General features: G+C 40.0%; 4 protein-coding genes across 9 annotated transcripts; 3 read left to right on the top strand and 1 right to left on the bottom strand.

Moving 5' to 3' along the window:
• Nucleotides 1–2,508: 2,508 nt before the first annotated feature.
• LOC138202837 (translation initiation factor IF-2) lies at nt 2,509–5,731 on the top strand. Of its 6 annotated transcripts, none has more exons than XM_069157132.1 (8): nt 2,509–2,605; nt 2,729–2,837; nt 3,202–3,302; nt 4,205–4,257; nt 4,350–4,425; nt 4,524–4,658; nt 4,772–4,872; nt 5,006–5,731. In XM_069157132.1, exons 3-8 carry the CDS (start codon nt 3,209–3,211, stop codon nt 5,396–5,398), a joined length of 852 nt encoding a protein of 283 aa, XP_069013233.1. In that variant the 5' UTR covers nt 2,509–2,605; nt 2,729–2,837; nt 3,202–3,208; the 3' UTR covers nt 5,399–5,731. The 6 variants fall into 6 exon arrangements, with proteins under 6 accessions (XP_069013233.1, XP_069013234.1, XP_069013232.1 ...); XM_069157133.1 differs by having other exon boundaries at nt 2,753–2,837; XM_069157134.1 differs by having other exon boundaries at nt 2,512–2,605; nt 2,732–2,837.
• A 248-nt stretch (nt 5,732–5,979) lies between these two features.
• Nucleotides 5,980–9,705, bottom strand: sf3a2 (splicing factor 3a, subunit 2). The gene is made up of 8 exons (XM_069157129.1): nt 9,650–9,705; nt 8,341–8,574; nt 8,170–8,216; nt 7,669–7,778; nt 7,500–7,549; nt 6,838–6,978; nt 6,686–6,754; nt 5,980–6,579 (listed from the first exon to the last, which is right to left on the bottom strand). The coding sequence occupies exons 2-8, from the start codon at nt 8,536–8,538 to the stop codon at nt 6,304–6,306; spliced, it is 891 nt and encodes a 296-aa protein (XP_069013230.1). The 5' UTR covers nt 8,539–8,574; nt 9,650–9,705; the 3' UTR covers nt 5,980–6,303.
• Nucleotides 9,706–9,869: 164 nt separating this feature from the next.
• Nucleotides 9,870–14,239, top strand: plekhj1 (pleckstrin homology domain containing, family J member 1). The gene is made up of 6 exons (XM_069157136.1): nt 9,870–10,411; nt 10,613–10,680; nt 10,853–10,919; nt 11,153–11,243; nt 12,257–12,320; nt 13,009–14,239. Exons 1-6 carry the CDS (start codon nt 10,318–10,320, stop codon nt 13,099–13,101), a joined length of 477 nt encoding a protein of 158 aa, XP_069013237.1. The 5' UTR covers nt 9,870–10,317; the 3' UTR covers nt 13,102–14,239.
• A 394-nt stretch (nt 14,240–14,633) lies between these two features.
• On the top strand, nt 14,634–22,182 carry LOC138202840 (fizzy-related protein homolog). The gene is made up of 14 exons (XM_069157137.1): nt 14,634–14,896; nt 15,660–15,739; nt 16,275–16,403; nt 16,608–16,671; nt 17,917–18,047; nt 18,154–18,239; nt 18,333–18,516; nt 18,657–18,722; nt 18,955–19,057; nt 19,199–19,383; nt 19,514–19,747; nt 20,073–20,177; nt 20,562–20,654; nt 20,780–22,182. Exons 2-14 carry the CDS (start codon nt 15,671–15,673, stop codon nt 20,819–20,821), a joined length of 1,491 nt encoding a protein of 496 aa, XP_069013238.1. The 5' UTR covers nt 14,634–14,896; nt 15,660–15,670; the 3' UTR covers nt 20,822–22,182.
• The last annotated feature ends 990 nt before the right edge of the window (nt 22,183–23,172 follow it).

Genomic DNA, 23,172 nt, shown 5'->3' on the forward strand with positions numbered 1-23,172 from the left:
TGTTGGACAGTCAGTTTGTCCGCTGAGCACAGTCCCCGTTATGTAAGGACAAAAAGGGACAGGAAGCTTCACCCAGCTCGGATCTCTCTGGTGCCTGAATCTAGAACGTATGTGTCCGCAAGCAATGTTTGCTCACTTTATTGGGCACGATGTGTCCACAGGGGACTTAAGTTGCCCTTGAAACATTTTTTAAAGACTTTGGCCCCAAACCTGTTACAGATTCACTTTTTTAACTCGACCTGAGAACGAGATACAAAGAGGAGCCGAGATTACCGAACGATAAGGAGGAAATCTGCAGGTTCACTTTGGTACTTGGAAGAATTAATTTATCCAAATCAAAAGCACTTTTCAATCAGTGATAATTGAAAGAAGTGCTCACACAGATGATGCACTCTAACTAGCGAAGAAGCAGTATCCTTGGGACTAATAAGCCCTGACAAATCAACGGGGTGAGAGTGTGCATTTGGTCAATTAAGTCTGCAGACAAACTCATTACAAGTGAGAATAAAGCTAAAACAGCACACAAAGCCACTGAATGTGTTCTTAGTACCGGACTATGAGTTCCCGCAACACATCCACACATTATATACTGGACACTTTGTGCCATAAAAGAACACAATGAGCAGCTAAAGCCTGGTTCGTGTCCTCCAGACTAAACTGATATTTTTGGAGAACAATATGAACATCAGTTAAAGGAGGGACTTCTTGAGGTCGACTGCAGTCTGACTTAGAAATTAGTTGAGGTATTCATGAATATTACAGTATTATAGGGAAGAAATATGAATAGCCTACATTGTTTGGGAAATGACCTTGACCAGACTCGCCGTTTTGTATTGAAAATGGAAAAATGGAGATTCAACCTCTTCAACTGACGGGTTGTGATGCAAATATTTTCTGTATTAGGTATTTTGAAAAAGCTGTTTGTGATACTGTTTTGCATTTAATTATTTTATTTAGGCCTATATACAATTATTTATCAATGAAGAGTAAACATTTTGTAATAATACTAAGAATGAGTCTGGGCTTTGAGCTAAATACTAACATTAGCATGCTGACATATACACAGCGACAATGATAATAGAAAGCTGGTAACTCGCGTTAACTGTAGCTGAAACCGTTTCTTGGAACAACTTACTTTTGGGCTTGGGGGTTAAGAGAAGCACAGGAATGTCTACCTCTTCCGCTTCCTTTAATCTCCGTCCTTACAACGGACAACTGAACTCTTATTCAACCGAAGTAATGCAAGACCTCATCACCTTACACCATATCACTCCGCCCAATGCCAATCAATATCAACACTCCAGGTAAGGTGCACCCCATCATGTAGTTCCCAATTATGAGAAACAGAACAATCGCAATAAAAATCCCCACAAAAACAAATCTAATCTTACACTGCCATGTTGCTCATTAGCAGGTATAATGTTAACCATTGTTTGCCAAATAACATTAAACATAAATTAGAGCTTATTCTAGTGCTATTTGGTCAAAAGTATTGAACAAATTTAAATTTTGCCCTAACGCTAAAAGGAAATTGCCACTGCAGACACAAATTGGTTGTGTCGGGTTCTTTTGATCAGTCTACTCTTTTATATGCAGTCTATGGTTTACTCACATCAAAGGTTACAGAGTCAATGTCCAATTCTGATTTCTGATGGGTATTACAATGTGTGATTCAGCTGCAAATGTGCAGTGCCACCAAAGGTGTGAGTCATCAACACTTTCTCTTATCTACCACAGAAAGGTGGCCTGCAAACATAAAACCCTGATATAACCAAACGATTTTTACATCTGTTTCTGTTGCCTCTTGTTTAGCAGCCTCCATATCACGTAAAGAGGTGAGTTTGCCTCAGAGCCACACAAATCACAGTATGACAGCCCACTTCAACTAATGAAAAAAAGGAGGGAAGATGCACCAAAGCATCTACAGACATATAATCTGATGAGACAAAATGGCCATATGTGTGTAAAGTGCTTGATATAGCATCTGTGGGTGAGCTCATGGAGGAAACATGTCTGCCCCTCTGTTAATCTGTGACAGTTATTCTGTCTGACAGCCTACAGACTTCATCTGTAGAGCAGAGTACAAGTACGGCAGCGCTCTCTACTGGTAAATTATCCACATGATGTCCAAATCACTTCCCTGACAAACGGTGACAAAGCATCCAAAGAATTGTTATTATATCACTATTTTTAAAGAAAAGTTTCATCTTTCGTTTGAGGCATTTTTGGCCATTTGTTTAATAAATGTAAAAACTACATTTTAGTTTATAGGGGTATTGTCAAAGTTGCTTAAATTCCTTCAGGATAGGTGCATTCTAACTCCGTTGATAGTAAATAAGATAAATCAGTTTAAACTTATATTTTTTTTACCCGCTCAGCACTCTGGGATCAGACAGTATTATCAGACATGGTAATGTCAACTCTGCCACAGTCATTGCCTCTCACTGACACTCAAAGGCTTTTTGTTTTTTTTTATTCTCCAGCACCTGTGCTTGGCTGTCAGACAGTTCAGAGCCGGACACTGTTGCCATCTGATCAGAGGAACAACGGCTGTGTGACAAAGGTTCCCACGACACTGCCCAGGGGACCCCAAATGTCGAGGCAGGTAGGTCCTTATTCCGATCAGGGTCAAAGGTTAGTCATCACTGAAGAAGACAGTCATATGTACAATAGTATCAACATGTCTTTTCTTTTTCTGTATTTGTATAACATGTATCTGTCTCCCCAGAAGCATTGCTTTTTCTATTTATAGGGCTACAAGGACATTAGGTCAATGTCCGTTTAGAAATGTCATCGAAGACATGAGGGCCTCACAGAATTCATCTGTAAATGTAAAGGTCAGGAAACTGATATAATATCATTCATAAACTGCAGAAGCTGACCTTTTACTTGTATAATTTCGTGCAGCCAAAACTGAATGCTGATGAGACATTGGAACATTGTTTTTTAATGGCACAAAGTGAAAAGAATATTGATACAGTAGGAACAACTGTAATGACATTTGCAGCCAGTGAATCATTTGTTTTCAGAAGTTAACATCCGGCAAGAATAAAACTGTTTCCAAAAAATGCCAACAAGCCACAGGCTGAACTGGCCTCTGACTCGTTTTGTACAATACGAACATGTCTGAATCTACCAAAAATATTTGAAAAGAGTCCTAGTTTTGAGCTAATTCCATCTTCCTCCTTCTTTCTCTCTCAGGGAAGGAATGGAAGAAAGCTATGAGACATTTGAGGAAGAGTTCGGGCCACCAAGAGCAGATCCTCCTCCACAGAAGCCTGTTCGACAGATTCGCAGACCAGGTGGGGACACACACAGACACACTCCCACTGAACTGTAACGGCTGAGCATGAATACTTTCACCCATTGTAAATATACCGTATATATATTTTGTCAAAGTCTATAAATACTTGGGAGCAGCAACACAGGAAGCCACTGAAATATGACTCCTGGTCAAAGGCAGCACAGTGATAATGAAGCTCAGCCATGCTGGATGGATCATTTCACTACGAAAAAGGCCATGTGGGAAAAGTGGTTTTATTTGCCACCAGATTGAAATATTTTATACAGTCCTGTTTTGTGGTCCTCAGAGGGTAAAGATAAAGATTGTGGTGATCCCTGACTTTTCATCTCATTTATTACGTATAATGACCATAATGACATTAGTAGGTGGATTGCTTTAAAATATTGTACATTCAAGATGTATTTAGGTTGAATTGCAGTAATTTAGGGGACCCACTGACTTTTCCTCTAGCACCACCATCAGGGCGACACTTTTATTTGTCCAATATTTTGGTTAATGTGTGACCAAACACTTGTCATTAGCTTCAAGCTGTGCTTTGTGTTAAGTGTTATTTTGCAAATATAGCATGCAAACAAGCTTAAATAAGGTGGAAAACATGGTAAACATTAATAAACTACCTGCTAAACATCAGGATGTTGTCTTCTTGCTCGTATAAGCACATAGCTCAAAGCTGTAGCCTTACTGGAACTGAACGTTGTTCAGACATTTGTATTTCTTCAGTATAAATTTTGTCATAGCAGACTTTTATTTTGTGTCAATAGGGGATAATGAAATAAAACATACATACAACCGACATTTATTCATGAATTTTACATGAATATATGTGGGTGCGTGAATTCCAGATTGAAGGCATGGTTGTTTGGTTTTTCGTTATTAATGATTATTGTTATCGCTCTTCAGTAAACCTCCATCCATCTGTTCCAGAAACATTCACTACCAGGAAAATCAGAGAGGTTAGTCAGAATACAACCAACATGAACACATTTTCACTGCACTCACATCCCTAACATCGTTTTCTATTAAGCTACATGTTGTCCCCAAACAGGAAATGGCGCCAGCGCCACAACAACCAAGAGCAGAACCCAAGCCGTTACCCAGAGATCCCAGCTTCCCCAGAGCAAGTGAGACATCTTTCTCCTCAACCCTGGTCAGCTTTGAACACTTAAGTACGATACCTGATTGTCACAAGTGTCCCCTTCAATTCTTGCCTTTCCTTCAGCATCTTTGCACAAAGCCATGTCCATGCAGAACCTGACTGAGATGGAAAGACCGTGGGAGAATGTCACTCTAAACCGCTGCCTGTTTGTGGCCATTACCATCCTGGTGCTCACCTCTGGCTTTCAGAGACTTCATGGCAAGTAAACTAGAAAACAAACATAAGATCTCAGGTACAGAAATAACATGCCTGCTGTGACTGAGTGATCTCTTCTTAAAAAAAAAAAACAACTAAAAACAACAACAACACAGAAACCTTACGTGGTCGGGGGGCAGTAGAGGACGAGGAAGAAGCGGCTGGACTGACAATGAGACGTTCAGGAACATTACAACACAGACGGCAAACACCAGAGGTAATTTGGTTTCGGTTACTAGTTTTGTCTGAACACTTATGACTGGTTTATTTAAAGATTAAGTTATTATTTGAATCATCCTATTATGAGATAAACAGCTGGAAACGTTCTACGACTGTTCTGCTCCCTTTAGCCTGAGACGTCTTTGTGGGAGGTCCTGCTTTGGTGGCTGCCTGACCTTGATGATGAAGACGACGAAGAGGAAGAGGATGAAGGTGATGGTGACGGAAAGGTCAAAAGAGGAAAATCAAAGAGTGGCGTATCAGCACGGGCATCCCGAGGTCTCAGAAACAAGCGACTGCCAGACAAAAAACTCGTGAAGCAGAGAGACGGGAAATCAAAGGACAGGAGAGCCAAGAAAGTCACTGATGATGAAATCAAAGACAAGACAGAGAGAGCTAAAAAGGAAGACCCTGAAGAAGTGGCAGATGAAGAAGATGAGAATGAAGGAGACGAGGAGACAGTTGTCAAGAAAAATAAGAAGTTGGAGGAAAAGAAGGAAAAGCAAAAGAAGCAAAAAGGATGAGTTGAGAATTCTCATCTAAATTGATTTGGTAACATCTATTAAAAGTTGGTCATTTTGACTCTAAAATAACAACAACAAAAAGTCCAACACTGAGTCTCAACAAGGTGTGCTTAAAATTAAATGGCAGGCATGGTCATCAACATTGTGTTCCAGCATTTTGATGCTTTCCTGAACAGATGTGACTTTTGTGTGTTAAAGCTTTTGGTTACCCGTGAAGACAACTGCAGTTTTGTGGATGTTTATGCCTTATTTGAAATGCCAATGTGATCACTTGGTTACTTTGATTCTTTTTGGTGTTGAAAGATGTGATGATGTCTAATAAATCATGCCCAATCAAGCTCTACTAAATGTTAACAGAAAAACTGAACATGACAAACTTAAGATCAAGATTGAGTGTTACCAACAATTTGCCCAATTTAGCCTGTTTTGTTGCCCGATACTTGCCTCAGAGAGCCGAATTTACAACGTGGTGAATTGAAGCGTTTATCCTGATCAGCAAACTAGAGTTGACGTAGTTCAGGAGCTGTAAATAAATGTTTTAGTGTGTTGTTTTTGAAGAAGTAGACTCCGAGAAGCAAATGTCTTCTTTTTCTCTACAGTGTTTAATTACAAAAACAAAATCACAAAAGTGGAGTTACCAATCATAGCGCCATATCTGGAATCTAAATATTAATAGAAAAAAAATTTGTGGTCATATTCATACTGCTGCAATAACAGATGGCCCTGCACATTTACATAAATCCAACAAATGTTTAAAAAATCTCAAAAATGTGAACTTTAGACATTTGTGAAGATAATAAAACTGAATATACCTGCAGTATCTAAGGGAGAAGGGCACTGCAGACAGGCAGGGCGTTGTGACTGCACATCATGACAGTACACATTTATAAATCACTGGTAGGGGGTCAATTATTAGATATTGTCAGGCCGTCTGGAGGGGGTGGTCTCATTGGCATGGGGGGCATGGGCATCTGAGGGGGCATGTGGGGGGCACCTGGAGCACCAGGTGGAAGAGGAGGGACCGGCATCCCTCCCGGTGGGGGCGGGGGCATAGTCTCATTTGGTGGGCGAGGCCCAACGCCACTCATGAGGGGAGGGGGGCGCTTCACACTGGCAGGTGGTGGTGGACCGCTGGGCTGGGGAACAGCTTTCTCCATTTTGAAGTGGAACTGCAGGAAGAACTGGAAGGAAAAATAACAAAGAAAAACGTAGTAAAACACATTTCCTTTGTTGTAAAATACGCATATTGGCTTTGTGATAAACTACGACGTGACAGCTGATAACTACCTGTTTAGTTTCTCTATTCCAGTGGGTCCAGAAGCGGTTTTCTGCTTTATCAATTTCTCTACTGGGGACCTGGAAGAGCAAACATCTTGATGTTATATTACACCAAGACAAATCCATTATAAGGGCAAGAGACAAGAGCAGGTCCTACTCACCTTGAAGGCAATAGTCTCATATGGTTCAGCAGCCAACAGCAGGTACTGCCAGCGACGATCAGGGGGCTCGATGCGCTGTTCATAAGCAGACATGAAACGATGCCGGGGTCCAATTCCTTCAGCGATTTCTGGATAGTCAATCTGATGGACAGAGAAAATAAAACAACAAGTTAACAGTGATTTTCTTTGTCAGTCACATGCCAATGGCTACAAATAACATTTAGTCATTACTGCTGCAGGAAGGAACTTTATAGGTTGGAGCATGAGATGATGGTTTGTGTCTGTGACCCAATTTCAGTCTACATCTGTTTCTTCATTTGACTAACAAGATCAAATCTGTCCCATTAATGCAAGGGGGGGGGGGGAAATCACAGGACTGTAACTGAAATAAAAGTGGCATCTGTAGGTTTTGTTTGATACCAACTGTGTAGCATAGAAAGCCAAACTTATCAACAACATCTGCTCTGCTGTAATTAACAACCTTGGCAGCTCCTCCATAAAGAATAGATGCCCATAATTAAACAATGAGTACTGGATTTAGCATGCAGCGTTGTATCAGGCAGCAGTTTAAGAACCTGTTAGAAGTATATTACCGGGCTTGGCTCAGTGGGGATGGAGACAATGGAGAAACTACACAGCAACTATACACTGAACATACTAACCTGGAAAAGTAAAGACTGTTGTCCGGTCTCTGGGTCCCTCTGTTTGGTTACTATAAAGAAGAGAAAGACATGGACCATCCAAATTAAATGAAAAAGATTTGTCATGAAACTACTATCATCATAAGGTAAATAATGACTGCACTGATATATAACCAAACAGCTTGCCTACCTTTGTATCCTGGACGACCAATTTTGACAAACTTCTTGACCTCAACTTTCACTTTCGCTGGAGCTGGTTGAGCAGGAGCTTCTTTTGCCTCTTTAGCTGCTCTCCGCGCTCTGCGCCACACAAACACAATATTGTTTTTACTGGTAATAAACACATTGGACAACATGGGTTGATGGTTGCATACTTGAGTGGGAAACCCTCTGCTGTTACTGGGGCAAACAAAACTAAAACTCCTAAAACGACATTTTCAGTACTAGCTAAAGAAAACCATTTGCATTGCATTACAGACATTTGGTAAAACACAGTCCTGTATAGAGAGCAGGCGAGACCCCCCACCCAGAATAAAAATCTCGCATGTCCCACTTTTCATTCAAAATGACAAGTGTCCCTGAAAGGCATTATATGAAGGCACATGACAGCAAACCGGACTGCAGTTATGTTAAAACACCAGTTTAATGGAGCCAAAACAGTCAAACATATTGGAGTAAGGTACGAACTTACAGGTTGGTCTGATGTTTCTTTCCTTGTGTGTGAGCCAAGTAGCTGCCCTGTAATGCAAAAGAGGGTAGTTTGTACATTTGATCTTTTTCAAACAAGACAGCAAATTCGCAAGAAATAACACCAAGGTCAGATCACAAAATCTAGGGAAATTTTCATCATGTGCGTCCTCACCTCATTGTTGTGAAGTGTCAGACAAAGTTTGCACTCGTATGATCCTAAATGATTCTTCATAAAGTAGGGGTCTTTATTGATGTCAATGGTCTCCAGGGCAAGCTGACGTAGCCGTTCTCGCCTGTCACGGTTGCTCTCGGAGGCCGACGCCACCCCACCGCTCCCCGTCTTCCCTCCAGCTCGATGCTGGAAATCCATCTTTGCAAGGTGGTGGATTCAACCACGCAGACAAACCTAAACACGAGCAGCCAGTCAAGACCAAAGTTTCTCCAAATAGTTCCCTCCCAATTATCTGGGACAAAATAAAACACAATCTGTGTTTTTAAATTCAAATATAGAATAACAATTACTAATATTATTGCAGGGGTTTTCCTACCCTTATAAAGGATTACATGCAGCACCCAAGCCATTTCTATAGTAAAAACTTTTTTCACAAAAGTTGTGGTTAAGATAATATTATAAAGTTAAGCTATTGAATTGTTACTTATTTAGTAGTAGTCAAATTTTGGGAAACTTTTACACCGACGGAGCCAAAAATACTGATCAAAACCTGTAAAAATGCACTCATAATCAAACCTAATGTAATATTTTGTTGGTGGAAGACTACCAGAGCCCCCCAACACCAAATACATGAACACAAGTCGTCCACAACCTTGAGGAAAACACTGTACAATGTACTCCTGGATTCATATACACAGTACCACTTGTGTGTATACAACCCTTCTTACTTCAGTCAGTACTTGCTGAATTCATTTACTTGTTCAGATAACACAGTCCGTGTTTTGCACGTCTCGTATACCCTGAGGATATAAGAATTCATTGTAACCAGTCTGGGTCGCATTTCACGAGCTTTAAAGTCAATGCATCCTCAAACTCTTGTTCAACTATGATCATTTACTTTAACTTCTCTCGCAAAGGATGTTTGTAAAAGAAATGATAAGTCGAGATTAAATGTAACAGCACAGTTATTTCGTCAAAGTAATTGGGAATTACTTGAGATACGTCACGTAGGCAAAGTGGGCAATTTGATCGCTTTATAATACAAATGCAATATGTTGAATGATCCCGAAAACGTCCGGTTAGCTGCAGTATGTGAGCGCACCGTGACGCCAGCTACTGAGTGCATTGTGACAATGCTAATGCCAAGCTAGTTGTGTTACCGGCTAGTAGTGAATGGCTTTTAACGAATACTAGTGCTAAACGTAGCTATTCAGTGTATGTAATAACTAGTTGGTTAGTTACACGACAAAACACAAACTATATATGACAAGACACTACTATCAGCTTTACTTTGTCCAAAAACACTCACCAACTCCACAACGACGGGAACGACAGGCTCACGCTTACGTAGGTTTGTGGTGCGCATGCGTTCTTTGCATCTTTTTTTTTTTTTTTTCCTTTTGGCGGTTGACAAACAGCTTCAGGCGCGTTACCGCCACCTGTCGGACTGGAGCAGAGGGGGCGGACTGGCTTTCTCGGTGCATTTTACTCAAATAAACTCCACGTTTTTATTATTATTTTTCTTTCTTTCTTCGGAATAATTCTTTAAAAAAACATTTTTTTATTACATGACGCACATGTGGTGGACTAGCTTTGGCAGTACTGCTCGCCTTGTTTGACCCTCACCGATTACCGTACAAGTGAGGCGTACCAACAACTCCGGAGTAGTGTTTGTTTTTGTGTGCGTGTGTGTGTGTGTATGTGTGCGTGTGTCCAAGTCCGGTCTGTAGCATTAAGTCCAACACCGCTGAATCTACCCGACCGTAGAAATGACCAAACACACTCGGTCACATTTGGAGGACATCAGATAACGAATCAGCGACGTGAACGTGACGGTATATAAACACAACACTTCTCGTACCGCTGTTCGCTCAAGTCCATTATAATGTTTCCGGTTGGGGAAACGGGTGAGCAGTAACCACACAGTCTCTGCGCCTGGTGTGTCTTAACCTGAGTTTATCTGCGTCAGTAACCGTGATGCGTTTCAACGAGAAGGAGCTGATGTCTCTGAGCCGCCAGCCCTCAGAGATGGCAGCTGAACTGGGGATGCGAGGTCCCAAGAAAGGAGATGGTAATAATTTCACATTGATGCAGCTCTTATCACACACACACACACACACACACACACACACACACACACACACACACACACACTTCCGTTTAATGTCAAGATCAGCAAAAAAGAGATAGATCATGTTAATGTCACTCATCAACTGTGGCAACTGTGTTGTAGACATCAGCTTGATCTCAGTTCCCTTTTGTTATGATACAGTTGTAAAGAAGAGGCTGGTGAAACTTGTCGTCAACTTCCTCTTTTATTTCCGGACTGATGAAGAGGAGGTCAGTTGATTTGAACACCTGTCCATACTGCATTTATTGACTAACATCATTGTTTTGTTTTTATTTTTTATTTATTCCATCGTCTTTCCTGTGTGTTATAATAAAGTGAAATAATTTCTTGCCAAATGCAACAAAATGCAGAATCCAAATTAAGCTGGTATTTATTTTTCAGCCAATTGGCGCCTTACTGTTGGAGCAGTGCCGGGTGGAGAGAGAGGACAGCCAGACCTTCTCCATTGGTAAGCCACAGCATCCTCACTGTTACCTTCCCCATTTCGCAGTGACTAAAACCCACTTCTTCTCCAATTGTCTGGTTTCAAGTTCTGTCAGTCAGTGAAGATGAGTTAGTTTGCATGTTTGTGTTCATACTATTTTAACTGCATTGTTAATATGTCACTGAACAACAGGACTTGATATTACAGTTTATTGTTGTGTATTAGTAGGCATTACCGCCATGTGTTTCTTTTTATAGCATTTCTGGATGAAGCAGAGAGGAAGTATCTGTTTGAGTGCGACACTGAGGGCCAGTGTGGGGAGTGGGTAGACTCCATTATCAAAGCCAGGTAGGACCGACTCTTTTCCTTCTAGCATCCGACGCAAAGGGTCACATTTGCATGGAGATCTGTTTAGAAAAATGTATTTGTTTACATTTTGAATTAGATTTGACTTTTTTTCTCGTTTTGTAGAGAGAAGGAAAATCCAATGAAATGCAGTTAGCATCTAACAATCGCAAAAGAATAATAATACCTACAGAAAAGTGCAGGTATAAGTAAATACACATGTCCAAGGATGCATTATTAAGAAATTAAAATGATCTTTCTTTGCAAACAAAAACGTAATTTTTTTTTCATACATTGTGAAAAATGTGAACAAATATGCTTTGGGTCTCGTGTTTGCCGTGAGTACTGCATCTGGTTATTAAGTCTAAAAGAGACATGATATCAGTTTTGTTCAATGGCTGCTGGAAGAACTGTGTTCTCTAAAGCTGAATATGATCACATATCTGCAGCGTTTGGTTTTGTTTGTGCCTCCGCTGTGAGATGCTATTTGAACACTGTGTGTAGGACAACCAGCACCTCAGGTTGTATTTTAGCCACCAATAACAGACTCACGAGTGAAACCATCACAAATGAATGATTCTGCTGTTTCCAGCTGCGCAGAGTCAGCAATGTGACTCCTGTTGAATGACTTTTAACTGATCCATCACTACTCTCTCCCTTGTCTTGTGTTCAAGTTGACTGGGAAATCATAATGCTCCCAAACATTAGACAAAATGGGCGGATCTTTAGAGCATGGTACAGCTTACAGTCAAAACCCAAAACTTCCTTTGTTGGTTATTGGGTGGAACTGACACTTATAGTTTCTACATATGTTAAAATATTCTGCATTAAGACAGTATTCAACAAATAAAGCTGCAGTGATTCGGTTTGTAGGACGTCTACTGAAGTACAAAAATGGTTCATCATGAATATGTTTACCGTTACACGCCTTAGTGCAGCCCTAATCTTTACTGTGTTTGCTGGAAAATTACTTATCCCTCAAATGTCAAATTAATTTGTTGTCTCATCTCTTGCAGTTATGAGTTCATGAGGAAGAACCTTATATTCTATCGAACTGAAATCCACAGGCTCACTGGGAAGGTGAGCCCCCTCGCAGCAGCATGTCTGCACTAAATGCCACACAGATGGTGCTTCTAATCAGCAGTGCTGTAGGATGGGAAGGGTTACAGTGTGGATTACGGTTTTATGGGCATAAAATCATTATCAGGAGAGGATAGATGGGCAGATCAGTGAAGGCTGATAGTTTGGGTTTTATGCTGTGGGATCTCCGCTGATGAGATTCATGCAATCTCCACAGTTAAATTAGATTTGTGACTCAAAGCACAGGACAAAGTTTGCAAGAACATGTTTAAATAGTGCAGTGTCCTATTTAAACAATTTTTCTGGTTAATCGGGATGATCCGAAGGTTTTTAAACAAACAGCCTTTTTTTTTTTTACATTTCTGAACTAAATTCTGTCTTAAGACCTTGAAAAAGGTGACGCTAGATGTAATTGTTTACTGCAATTAGAATGAAAAATGAATCCCCATTCACATCTGTTGCGTTGGAGTGATGAGATCTAAAACCTCACTGAGTAAAAGCCCAGATTTTCTGCATGACTCCACCGAGGTTAAGACACAAACTACTTTTGGTGTTTGTTTCTGTCTTTGTGTGTGATTTTGGTAAACAAACCATTTCATATAAAGTTTGATTCTGCTTCAATAACGGGGAATTTACTCAAGTTTATTGTTTACTTTCAGTCTGTACTCACCGCCTGCTTTACCCACAGGACCCCTTGGAGCAATATGGTATATCAGATGAAACCCGCTTCCAGGTCAGCAATGGTCTGCAACTCATCCCCAGAGACACCTCCTCCCTGTAGACCAGTGGCCTGTGTCCAGATATACTTTACTTTCATTTGTACTTCACTCTGCCATTCCAACTTTCACTTCATACCGGTTCACCATCTACACTCTTGCTTTTTAGATCTTTACTGCTCCACATGAAATGTATTCAGTGTTGCCGAGACGTATGTAGATGTTATTGAAAAATTACAACTCAGACTATTCCTGCTATGTCGTTATGAGTGATTACAGATAATGCAGGGCTTTGGAAAAGTCAACGTTTTATTTTTGATTGAGGCGATGCCATTGTCATTATTTAGATCTCTGCCTTAGTTACGTAATCAAATGTCTGTATGTTTCATGGTATGTTTTCTGATATACAATGCTGTACATGCAGACAATGTGACTTTTAGAGCCTCTGATTGTATTTAAGCTGGAGTTGTGACTGTCATACAGGACTATCTGCAATGTGAGCATGACTGCGTTTAACAAGAGTCAATCCAGGACAGATGAACATTTGGTGTAAACCATTGTTCATCTAGTAAATGCACCATGTTAAGAAGCTTACCATTAATAACCTGCCTAATTTAGAAAACATTTGGCAGTATTACTGTCCTGATTTTATTTGTGTTCCTTTGATCTGCTGAGTTGAGCCACTTATTTTGCTCAATATTTGTGAAAAAACAAAAACATTTTCAGCTGTATGGATATGTATTTACCATGTAGCCCTTTAAAACTGTTTAGCTATACATTTGCACATATTTCTTGGTGTTGAGGGTCTTTTTCTTTATTAGAATTTCAGTCATTTACTTGAACCTACTGTACCTTTTCTTTGGCACTTTGAATCAGATTCCTTAAGGTAAGCTCTTGGACCATGTTGGGAAACCAGGTTCTTGACATGACTCTGAAAGTATCACACCAACACCTGCAGAGTTTCAGCAAATCATGAGATCAAATCTCGCTGTCGACAGCCTTTCACTGTAAGGCTGTGTTGTGTCCTGCATATTGGTGAAATATTTGTTTCATTAGTCAAGAGTCTATCCACAGAGAGCACATGTCATTGAATGTGTCTTCATGTTATAACCATTGCACATAGTATGTGTTTAGTCTGTCTTTAGTTATATTACACTTGTCCCACTGTCATTTATTTTTATACTAATAAAGCCATTTGACGGATACTGTAAATCAATGCAGTGTCATCTGTAAACCAAAACATTTAAAAACACTGAAACGTTACTTCATTCTACAAACATGGTCAGGTCAGCGATACTGTTCAAAGTATTTCAATATTAATGCTTAAAGGGGGAACGAGCAAACAATAAATCACTTTTACCTTTTTAACGTATCAGTTGCATTTTCGTACCTTTTGAGATGTGACGTGTCACTCATTTTTTTTTTTTTTAGGATTTTTTTTTTTTTTTTTTTTTTTTTTTTTTTTTTTTTTTTTTTTTTTTTTTTTTTTTTTTTGGTGCCACTTCGGTTTAGTTCGCTTGTTGACCATCGTGCTCACAATGCAGCGCATCGTCGGTAAACGCATTTAGCATCAATTCACAGGCCTGTGCGAACAGCGGGGATCCGAAGAGCAGCTGTGTGACACGTTTCCGTAGCAACGCAAAATGTGTGATTCAAAAACAGCGACGTCACAGCCTTCCCGTGGTGCTTTGCGAACCCAAACTGAACCTCTGGTGAAGGAAAAACATTTGTGTTTTATGTTTTGTTTTTAAGCCTTTTCAAAACGTAAAACAATAAATTCCCACTGGAATCGTCATCGCAAAAGAAGAAGAATTTAACAGCGCTTAAAAGGGGGGAGGGGGAAGCGTTTATTGGGGAACGGTAGGTGTTAACACAAGGGTACAAAAAAAATAAAAAATTATGTTGCTAAGGCTTTAGCCGGACAGCTAGCCTGTCTTACGATAGGTCAGCGTTAGCATTAGCATAGCGCTGTGTGCTGAGTGTTTGGATCATTTGTGGGTTTTTATTCCTTTCAGTGCAACGATAAACATCTGTGGTAACAATAAATGTTGTTGTTTTTTCTTTCGTATATCGTACAATCAAATGCATGCTGTTTGAATCATTTTCAAAGTTGTACGCTACTAGTTTTGAGAAAGACAATTTAAGTGCTGTTGCCATATTAAACAGCCCACCCGCAGCTGGTCACTGTAACTAATGTTATTTTAATTTACTAACACATTTACCTTTAGTTAACTAGTGGGAACCAACCTAAAGCTCTAGAGTTGAACTCTTGATCGGTTTGTCTTTGTGTCCTTGTGATGCTTTTTTGTTTTATGCTGTTAGTTGTGTTACGACCTATCACTCTTAAAATTATCTGATTTCTCTGTGTGACTATTCAGCTTGTCTGTTCATAAATCAAATTAATAAATAGGATCCTCGACCTAATCAAATGCATAAAACAACGTCATTGCCTGTCGGTTTGCCATCGATAGTTAACAGGATCACTTGTTTATTTTGCCAGGTCAATAAATCTACACAGCCAATATCGCTAAAACACTGTATAAATCAATGATCTTCAGAAAACTAATTAATGTATTGTTTAAGTAACTGTGGTGTGATTTTATCGTTGTGTTTTCTAATCCAGTTTCAAGCATCATGGATCAAGATTATGAGTGCAGGCTGCTCAGACAAATCAATATACAAAATGAGAACGCAAGCCCCGTAGTAAGTAAACAACATACACACTTGATTTTTCTTCTTTTATCTATTAGGTCCTTGTTCATAAAGGATCTGTGTTTAGTCTTGAACCAATAGCTCCTGAAAAATGAACATAAATTGCCTAGCCAAGGCTGTTCAATACTAAAGACTGACGTTTTGACTAGTAAAGCTAGTATGCTTATGTCATTATCTGAATTAGTATGATGATCACCCCTCCCAAAGAGGATTGTTAACTTGTTAAACTATAGTGAAAGGCTTCGGCGGGATGGGTGGAGAGGGTGTTACTCTCTATGTATTGGAAGAGAAAATGGTTTAGCGGGCCAGTCATTTGACGGTGTCACTACTGTTGAGCGAAAACAAGACCTTACAAGCCAAATGACACGCTTTTGTGAATGTCACCTCCTGTTGTTAACACCTCAAACAAATGCACCATCTGCCACCAAAATTATCTTCCTGTTTTGTGATCAAGTTTTCATATCACTGTCCAAAGCCTATTTGGCCTCCAGTCAGAAAATGCTCTCTCTTCTCTTCCCTTGTGTAGAAAGCTGTAGGAGCGGTGCGATCTCTGACACCCACCAGCTCCCCCTTGTCCTCCCCCAGCAAGCATGGTGATCGCTTCATTCCTTCCCGGGCTGGAGCCAACTGGAGTGTCAACTTCCACCGCATTAATGTGAGTGTGCTGCAATACACACAGGACTCCAGTGTCCGTCCTACCAAAAGAGCAGTGTTCACAAGATCAAAGTATTGAGTGTGACCTATTAGGAAGCATCAGCTGTTTGTGTTCTCCTTGTAGTTTCTTGTCTGTAATAGTTTTACCCGTGTTTACAGATTTGGTTGACGATGATCATTTAGTGATTACATTTTTCTGACACAGGAAATTGAAAAGTCGCACAATCAAAACAGGAAAACCAAAGATGGCACTACCGACAGCAACAAAGGTAATCCATCCCTGTACCACCAGCCCAGGTTAGCCTGCTTTAGCCATGTCATGCTGCACCAAATCGTGATGACAAACATTTCCCACTGCAGACTAAAAGCAGCGACAGTTGCGCCGAGCTTCGTTGCTTTGGCCGTTGTCACAGAGCAAGAGAAATCTTTGTTTATAAAGTTTCTCAGTGTTCAGCTGTCTATACTTGTGTAACTACTAAAAAAAACTACTATTAAACTATAACTATTTAACTATTAAAAAAAATTTCCCCTTGGGGATTAATAAAGTAAATACCTACCTACCTACCTACCTACTACTTGCATGTCTGGTTTCACTCCTGTTGTCCTTGATTGTACTTTCAGATATCAGCCTTTATTTTTACTGTTTACTGTGTCAGAGTTACTGCTGATGTAAACTGAACCTTTCATTTTTGCTGTGGCTGAAAAGTAAAAGCTCTCCAATGGTAAATAGGTAGGATTGCTTTAATTGTGAAGAAGTTACAGAAGATATGATGTGCGCAGAGTTAGTGGAACTTAAATAGCAGTTCAGACACATTACTTAACCTTTCTCCTGGGAAGCGTGGGAAAACATTGACTGTTCATGGCATGGATTGAAGCGATTAACCCATCTCTACATACGTGCATACACTTGTTGCTTTATTAATAAATGCCACACAGATGGTGCTTCTCTTAATGAAGCTGTAATTCAATCAAAATATGGTTGATTTCTGTTTAAGAAAGCCTATTTCACCATTTTAAGTGTATTTTTTTTTTACAAATTTTCATAGCTACTACTGTGACGTATTGAGGATAAAATGACAGATTGGCTTTTAGTATATTGTGTATTACAGCAATATGACATCTGTAACATGACAGCTTAGTTATCATAGAAGATTTAACATGACAGTGATACATCGGGAGTTGATGTTGTGATTCTCAGTCAGTCACAGATATTTTCTTCTGTGTTGCAGCTGTACTCTGTTGGTTTTATCCATTTTTCAGCTTGTTTTCACACGTATATCTGTCTGCTCCAGTCAAACTTGATTATTTGACCTTCTCTTGTTTGCTAAGCCTGGGCAGGCTCATGGAAACTGCAGATAAGGACTAAACAAAGCTTAGCAAAAAAAAAAAAAATTCTCCCTGATCTTTAGAGATGCAAGTGAGAGGAAAGAGATTGCAGAGGTAGCACAGCGGTTGAGCGTAATCATTTCGACAGCCTAGTTTGATTTCCCTTCTGTCTTTCCTTCTGCCTTCAGCGGATGGTCTGGCTTACTCGGCTCTGCTGAAGAACGAGCTACTAGGAGCGGGCATCGAGAAAGTCCAGGACCCCCAGTCAGAAGACCGTCGTTTGCAGCCGTCTACTCCTGCGAAGAGGAGCCTCTTTAGTGTAAAAACAGAAAACATAGCTGTATTTTTTATTTTTTTATTTTTTTTTATTTCTAATGGGGTAGTGGGGTTCCCCGCATTAATGATCGTCTGCTTGTGTTTCGTAGTATTCTGTAAGTACTAAGAGGGCTCTGCCAGAAGAGGATGGAAATACTGTCTCTCCATATTCTCTATCACCTGTCAGTAGTAATAGGTAATACATTTTTCCTTTCATTTATCAAATGCTGTTTCTTTTGTTACACAGAAGTCTGACTGTATTCCTTTCGAATTGTGCTGTGCATTGCAGCCAGAAGCTGCTACGGTCGCCAAGAAAACCTACACGTAAGATTTCCAAAATTCCTTTCAAAGTTCTGGATGCTCCAGAGCTTCAAGATGACTTCTACCTCAACCTCGTGGACTGGTCCTCTCTGAATGTGCTCAGTGTTGGACTGGGGACCTGCGTCTACCTGTGGAGTGCCTGCACCAGCCAGGTTTGTGTAATGTGCTAATTAAGGAAACCCTCAATTACATTTTTCACTGCTTTACAACTAAAAGAATCGCAGGCTGTAACTGCACTGCCACCTGAACGTCCATGTTGATCCGTCTCTGTTTTTTTGTCCCGTCTCTTTAGGTGACACGTCTCTGTGACCTTTCTGTAGAAGGAGATTCTGTGACATCAGTGGGCTGGTCAGAGAGGGTTGGTTTTTCTGTCATCTATCATCCTCTTTACAAACCTAATCTGTTCTTAAACTTCCACCTTGCAGCTCAGAGAACTATTACACTTTACTGTAACATCGTAAATCTGTGTTGCAGGTTTCAGCTTAAGAAAATTAGTTTTTGTAAATGCTCTTCTCAAGTTTGTGTGCTGTTATGCGATTACAGACTAATGCATAAGTAAGTGATCTTCAAAGTGTGCTGTCTATTTTCAGGGTAACCTGGTAGCGGTTGGTACTCATAAAGGCTACGTACAGATCTGGGATGCAGCAGCAGGGAAGAAACTCTCTGTGCTAGAAGGACACACAGCCAGAGTGGGTGAGTTGTGAGTCGAGGGAGATGGAGGCGGAGCCAGATGTAGGAGTTAAAGAATCGCAACCGTCATTCATTTTCACACAGTTCTTTGGCAACATCTCTAATTTATGGTCTTTCAATCTACCTTCCGTACACCGCTGCCAGGTGCTTTGGCGTGGAACGCGGACCAGCTGTCGTCTGGGAGCCGTGATCGGGTGATCCTGCAGCGGGACATCAGAGCCCCGCCTCTCCAGTCAGAGCGCCGTCTCCAAGGACACAGACAGGAAGTCTGTGGGCTAAAGTGGAGCACAGACCACCAGCTGCTCGCCTCAGGTGGAAATGATAACAAGGTATGTAGACAGAGAATTTTACCTGTATTTCTGTCAGCTACACATCGGGATCACTTATTGTTAAAAAAAAAAATCACGATCTTATTTCTGTGCTTTCTGTCCTCTTTTTGCTCCAACCTCATGTTTGAAGTTACTTGTGTGGAACCACTCGAGCGTCCTCCCCGTGCAGCAGTACACGGAGCACTTGGCTGCAGTAAAGGCCATCGCCTGGTCTCCTCACCAGCATGGCCTGTTGGCCTCTGGAGGCGGGACCGCCGACCGCTGCATCCGCTTCTGGAACACTCTGACCGGTCAGCCCCTGCAGTGCACCGACACCGGCTCTCAGGTCTGCAACCTGGCCTGGTCCAAGCACACCAACGAACTGGTGAGTTGACTGAAAGTCTTTGATTTGACAGTGATGATATGAAATGGAATCAACTTTTGTGTTTTTATTGCAGGCAAAAACTGAGGTTAGCCTTAGATTTGTTGTCGATCCTGTGTTATCTAACAAGAAGCAAAAAATATAGTTGTGTTGAATGGAAGGTTTTTGGCTGTCCAGATCTTTGAACTTTGTGAGGTTACACACCTCTGTCTGTAGTGGAATTGATGATACAGAATCATTATTATTTTTATTGGACAGTAAACACGCATGTCTCAAACCAACAGTGCTGCTTTGAGCCTTGTGTGGAACACCACTTTGTTTTCTGCAGGTCAGCACACATGGTTATTCCCAGAACCAGATCCTGGTGTGGAAGTATCCCTCTCTAACTCAAGTGGCCAAACTTACAGGACATTCCTACAGAGTACTCTACCTGGTCAGTATATACAGTATATATACCGTGTGTGTTTATATGCGAGTATGTCTGTTGGATATTGTCACAATAGATTCAAACTTTCAAAAAGAACTGAAGAAGAATACTGAAAGCATCACTGGAAAATAAAACACTCCAAAAAAAGAAAAGTTGTCATCATTTTAATTTGTGCAGGTCAAGAAAATATAGTAAACATTTAAGGAGTCTAAAATTTCTCTGTATTTTGAATCATTAAGCATCCGTGTGCATCTTGTGTTTTCTGATCAAGAGGCAAAAAGCCACCACGCTTTTAAGAGAACTAAAATGAAAAAAATCCTACCCCTGATGATTCTATCATGTATTATTACAATACTGTATATTCAGTGTATGATGATGAGTTGTGTGCAGGCCATGTCACCTGACGGAGAGGCCATTGTGACGGGGGCCGGAGATGAAACACTTCGGTTCTGGAACGTATTTAGCAAAATGAGATCCACGAAGGTAATGATACACCTTACTTATTGTTTTCTGTTTGTTACATTCTCTTGAATACACACGATTGATCAGTTTTATCATCTGTCTGATATTATGTTTATATCAGTCTTTGTCTTACCTCCTTCTTTTAGGAATCTGTCTCAGTGCTGAACCTCTTCACCAGGATCCGGTAGTCTGCATTCTGGGGGGAATAAAGACGGGAAGGGAATATATCTTTGCATGTGTCAAGTTGTAAATGGCCCCTTCAAATATTCACCTCGGTAGTCTTCAGAGGGACGCCTCGATCGCCCTTAGTTTGTTTAGCCGAGTTGTAGCGGGTGGGAGGAGCTGGAGAGATGAACAGCCTGACAGTCGAGGGCCGAGGTGATACACACAGGATTCCACTTCCTCCTGAATGAGCCACCGCCCCCTCCAACAGACCAGCGGTCCCTGATGACCAGGAGTGTGATTATATTTTGTTTACAAACTGACGTTGTGCATACCTGCCAAATATTGAGTTTGTCCTTTTGATTGTCTATTTATTTTTTTTTTATTTTTTATTTTTTAACTTTTTTTTTAACTTGTATTCTTAGTGTGTTTGTTTTCATGGCTGGTAGATTTACTTTTATGTGTGTAACTGCAGTTTTTGGTCTGATCTGTGGAGTCAGTGTGGCTTTGTTCAGCTTTGCAGAAAAATCCAAGTTTGTTTCTTTTTTTATGTTCCTGAGAGGTGATAATGTTTCATGTACACTGATAACAGATTACATAATCCTGTGTTGTTTTCAAAACTGTTATTGATTGAACAAAGATTGAATCGAAGGGCCTGATCTCCTTTTTAAAATCTGACTTAAGTTAATTTTAGTCCATTGATATTAAGCAGGATCGACAGAAATAAAACATCCTGTAAGCACATCTTTGAAGAAAATAGCTATTTGGTAACGCTGTACATTAGAATAATTTGTTACTTTAGTAATCAGTGAAAAAATATAACATTTGACTTGGTTAAAAGTCTTTCACTTTTTATGTTTCCTTATTTATTAATTGGAAAATCAGGCAAGGAAAATTAAAAGGAAACAGCTTAGTTTGTAACTAAAGGGCACAGTAAAAAACTTTTGTGATTGCTTCTCTGCACAGAACCACTGCTTTGTGCTGCCTGCTGAGATATTCAAGCTCGACGCACTTCTCTTTTGCTACTTCAGATCATTTTTGTGTTGAGCGTCATGCTGTTGTATTTCTGTTTTTATCTGGAAAAAAGATTTCATATCATCTGCTATATTTTCTCTTCTTTTCTTTGTTTGAATGGTTAACTTAGTGTGCCACATCTAAACGAATGCTATTTATTTGTCATGTGAGAGTTTATAGTACAGAGATAGCATGTTTGTTTACTAATGTTATCTGAGGGAAGCTGATGGGCAGTTTCACTGCTAAACTCTGGACATTTCTTTTCATGCCACTTCAAGACAATGCTGCCAACTTTAATTACAGAAAGAATGTTAAAAAGGAAAATATTTCTGTACTCGGAGATAATCAACAATTAAATGACCATATCTTGTAACTTATGTCATCTCTTTTTTTTTTTTCATTGTCCAGTGATTAGTCTTTACTTTAAAAAGAGGTTGTATGAGTGTTACCTTCTGGTAGTATTCTATATTTTTCTCTCAATGTCAACAAATCCCATGAAAAGACCAAAATGAAGTGGTAGTCAGTCTCTCAATGCTTTCATTCCTGCCCCGACTTTGACACTCAAGTCCAATTACAGTCAAATCTAACAAAAGATTTTAAAAATGCTTCAAATATGCTCTATTGTAAAGTTAGCGATTCCTTTGTTGGGGACTGTTTTCAGCTGTGGTTTAATACTCTAATATTTGAAATAAATTACAGTACTAATGTTCATCTAGAGTTTGGATCCAGAGACAATACTTGCTAATATGATCACATCCTTGTTGGTTTTGGTCTTTTTAAGCAATACGTTGAAAGAAAAATATTAGATAGCTCCAGACTCTATGCTTCTAATGGATTAATCAGAAAACTTTCATTTCATTTTTAGATGCCAAAAGATCTTAATGATCTAATAATGGCACACTTTATTTCTTTTTTTTCTTTTCTTTGAGAGCATTGACAAATGATTGATTGAGTAAAATATCCCACATTTGGGTCACATAAAGAGAAGGCATTGCTCCAAAATCAACAATAAGTTTCCAGTTGGGTTGATTGTGAAAGTTGTAGCATGTAATTCACATCATTTACATATTGTACAGAATAACATGTATTAATTAGGTTTTCTTCACTCATTTGTTCAGGTTTGTCCTTTAATTTGTCACCTGTCTCAAGGTTTTCCAGCAGATGTGTCCCTTTGTTGTCCAAATCTAAAGTGAACACCAGAGGGAGCCATTCTATGTCCAGATCCAAATTCAGTGATTCAGTGCTGCTACCACACCCAGACAATCGACCACATCCTACCTTAAAGGTGAGGATCTGATCTGATCTGACACTCACAGGAGGAATATCCTGCTAATAATGTTGACTATTTTTAAAATCATGTCAG

The sequence above is a fragment of the Embiotoca jacksoni genome, unplaced genomic scaffold (assembly GCF_022577435.1).
Source record: "Embiotoca jacksoni isolate LCO1_2020_lvr unplaced genomic scaffold, fEmbJac1.0.p SCAF_22, whole genome shotgun sequence".
Classification (NCBI taxonomy): domain Eukaryota; kingdom Metazoa; phylum Chordata; class Actinopteri; family Embiotocidae; genus Embiotoca; species Embiotoca jacksoni.

Bases quoted from the DNA above. Each gene is read 5' to 3' on its own strand.
- sf3a2 (XM_069157129.1), bottom strand. From the start codon at position 8,538: ATGGATTTCCAGCATCGAGCTGGAGGGAAGACGGGGAGCGGTGGGGTG. The intron at 8,217-8,340 runs GTGAGGACGCAC...TTTGCATTACAG, and splicing joins TGACACTTCACAACAATGAG to GGCAGCTACTTGGCTCACAC. The intron at 6,979-7,499 runs GTTAGTATGTTC...TCTGTCCATCAG, and splicing joins AACAGTCTTTACTTTTCCAG to ATTGACTATCCAGAAATCGC.
- plekhj1 (XM_069157136.1), top strand. From the start codon at position 10,318: ATGCGTTTCAACGAGAAGGAGCTGATGTCTCTGAGCCGCCAGCCCTCA. The intron at 10,412-10,612 runs GTAATAATTTCA...GTTATGATACAG, and splicing joins AGGTCCCAAGAAAGGAGATG to TTGTAAAGAAGAGGCTGGTG. The intron at 10,681-10,852 runs GTCAGTTGATTT...TTTATTTTTCAG, and splicing joins TCCGGACTGATGAAGAGGAG to CCAATTGGCGCCTTACTGTT.
- LOC138202840 (XM_069157137.1), top strand. From the start codon at position 15,671: ATGGATCAAGATTATGAGTGCAGGCTGCTCAGACAAATCAATATACAA. The intron at 18,240-18,332 runs GTAATACATTTT...TGTGCATTGCAG, and splicing joins TCACCTGTCAGTAGTAATAG to CCAGAAGCTGCTACGGTCGC. The intron at 20,178-20,561 runs GTCAGTATATAC...AGTTGTGTGCAG, and splicing joins CCTACAGAGTACTCTACCTG to GCCATGTCACCTGACGGAGA.
- LOC138202837 (XM_069157130.1), top strand. The intron at 4,426-4,523 runs GTGAGACATCTT...CCTTTCCTTCAG, and splicing joins TCCCAGCTTCCCCAGAGCAA to CATCTTTGCACAAAGCCATG. The intron at 4,659-4,771 runs GCAAGTAAACTA...ACAACAACACAG, and splicing joins TGGCTTTCAGAGACTTCATG to AAACCTTACGTGGTCGGGGG.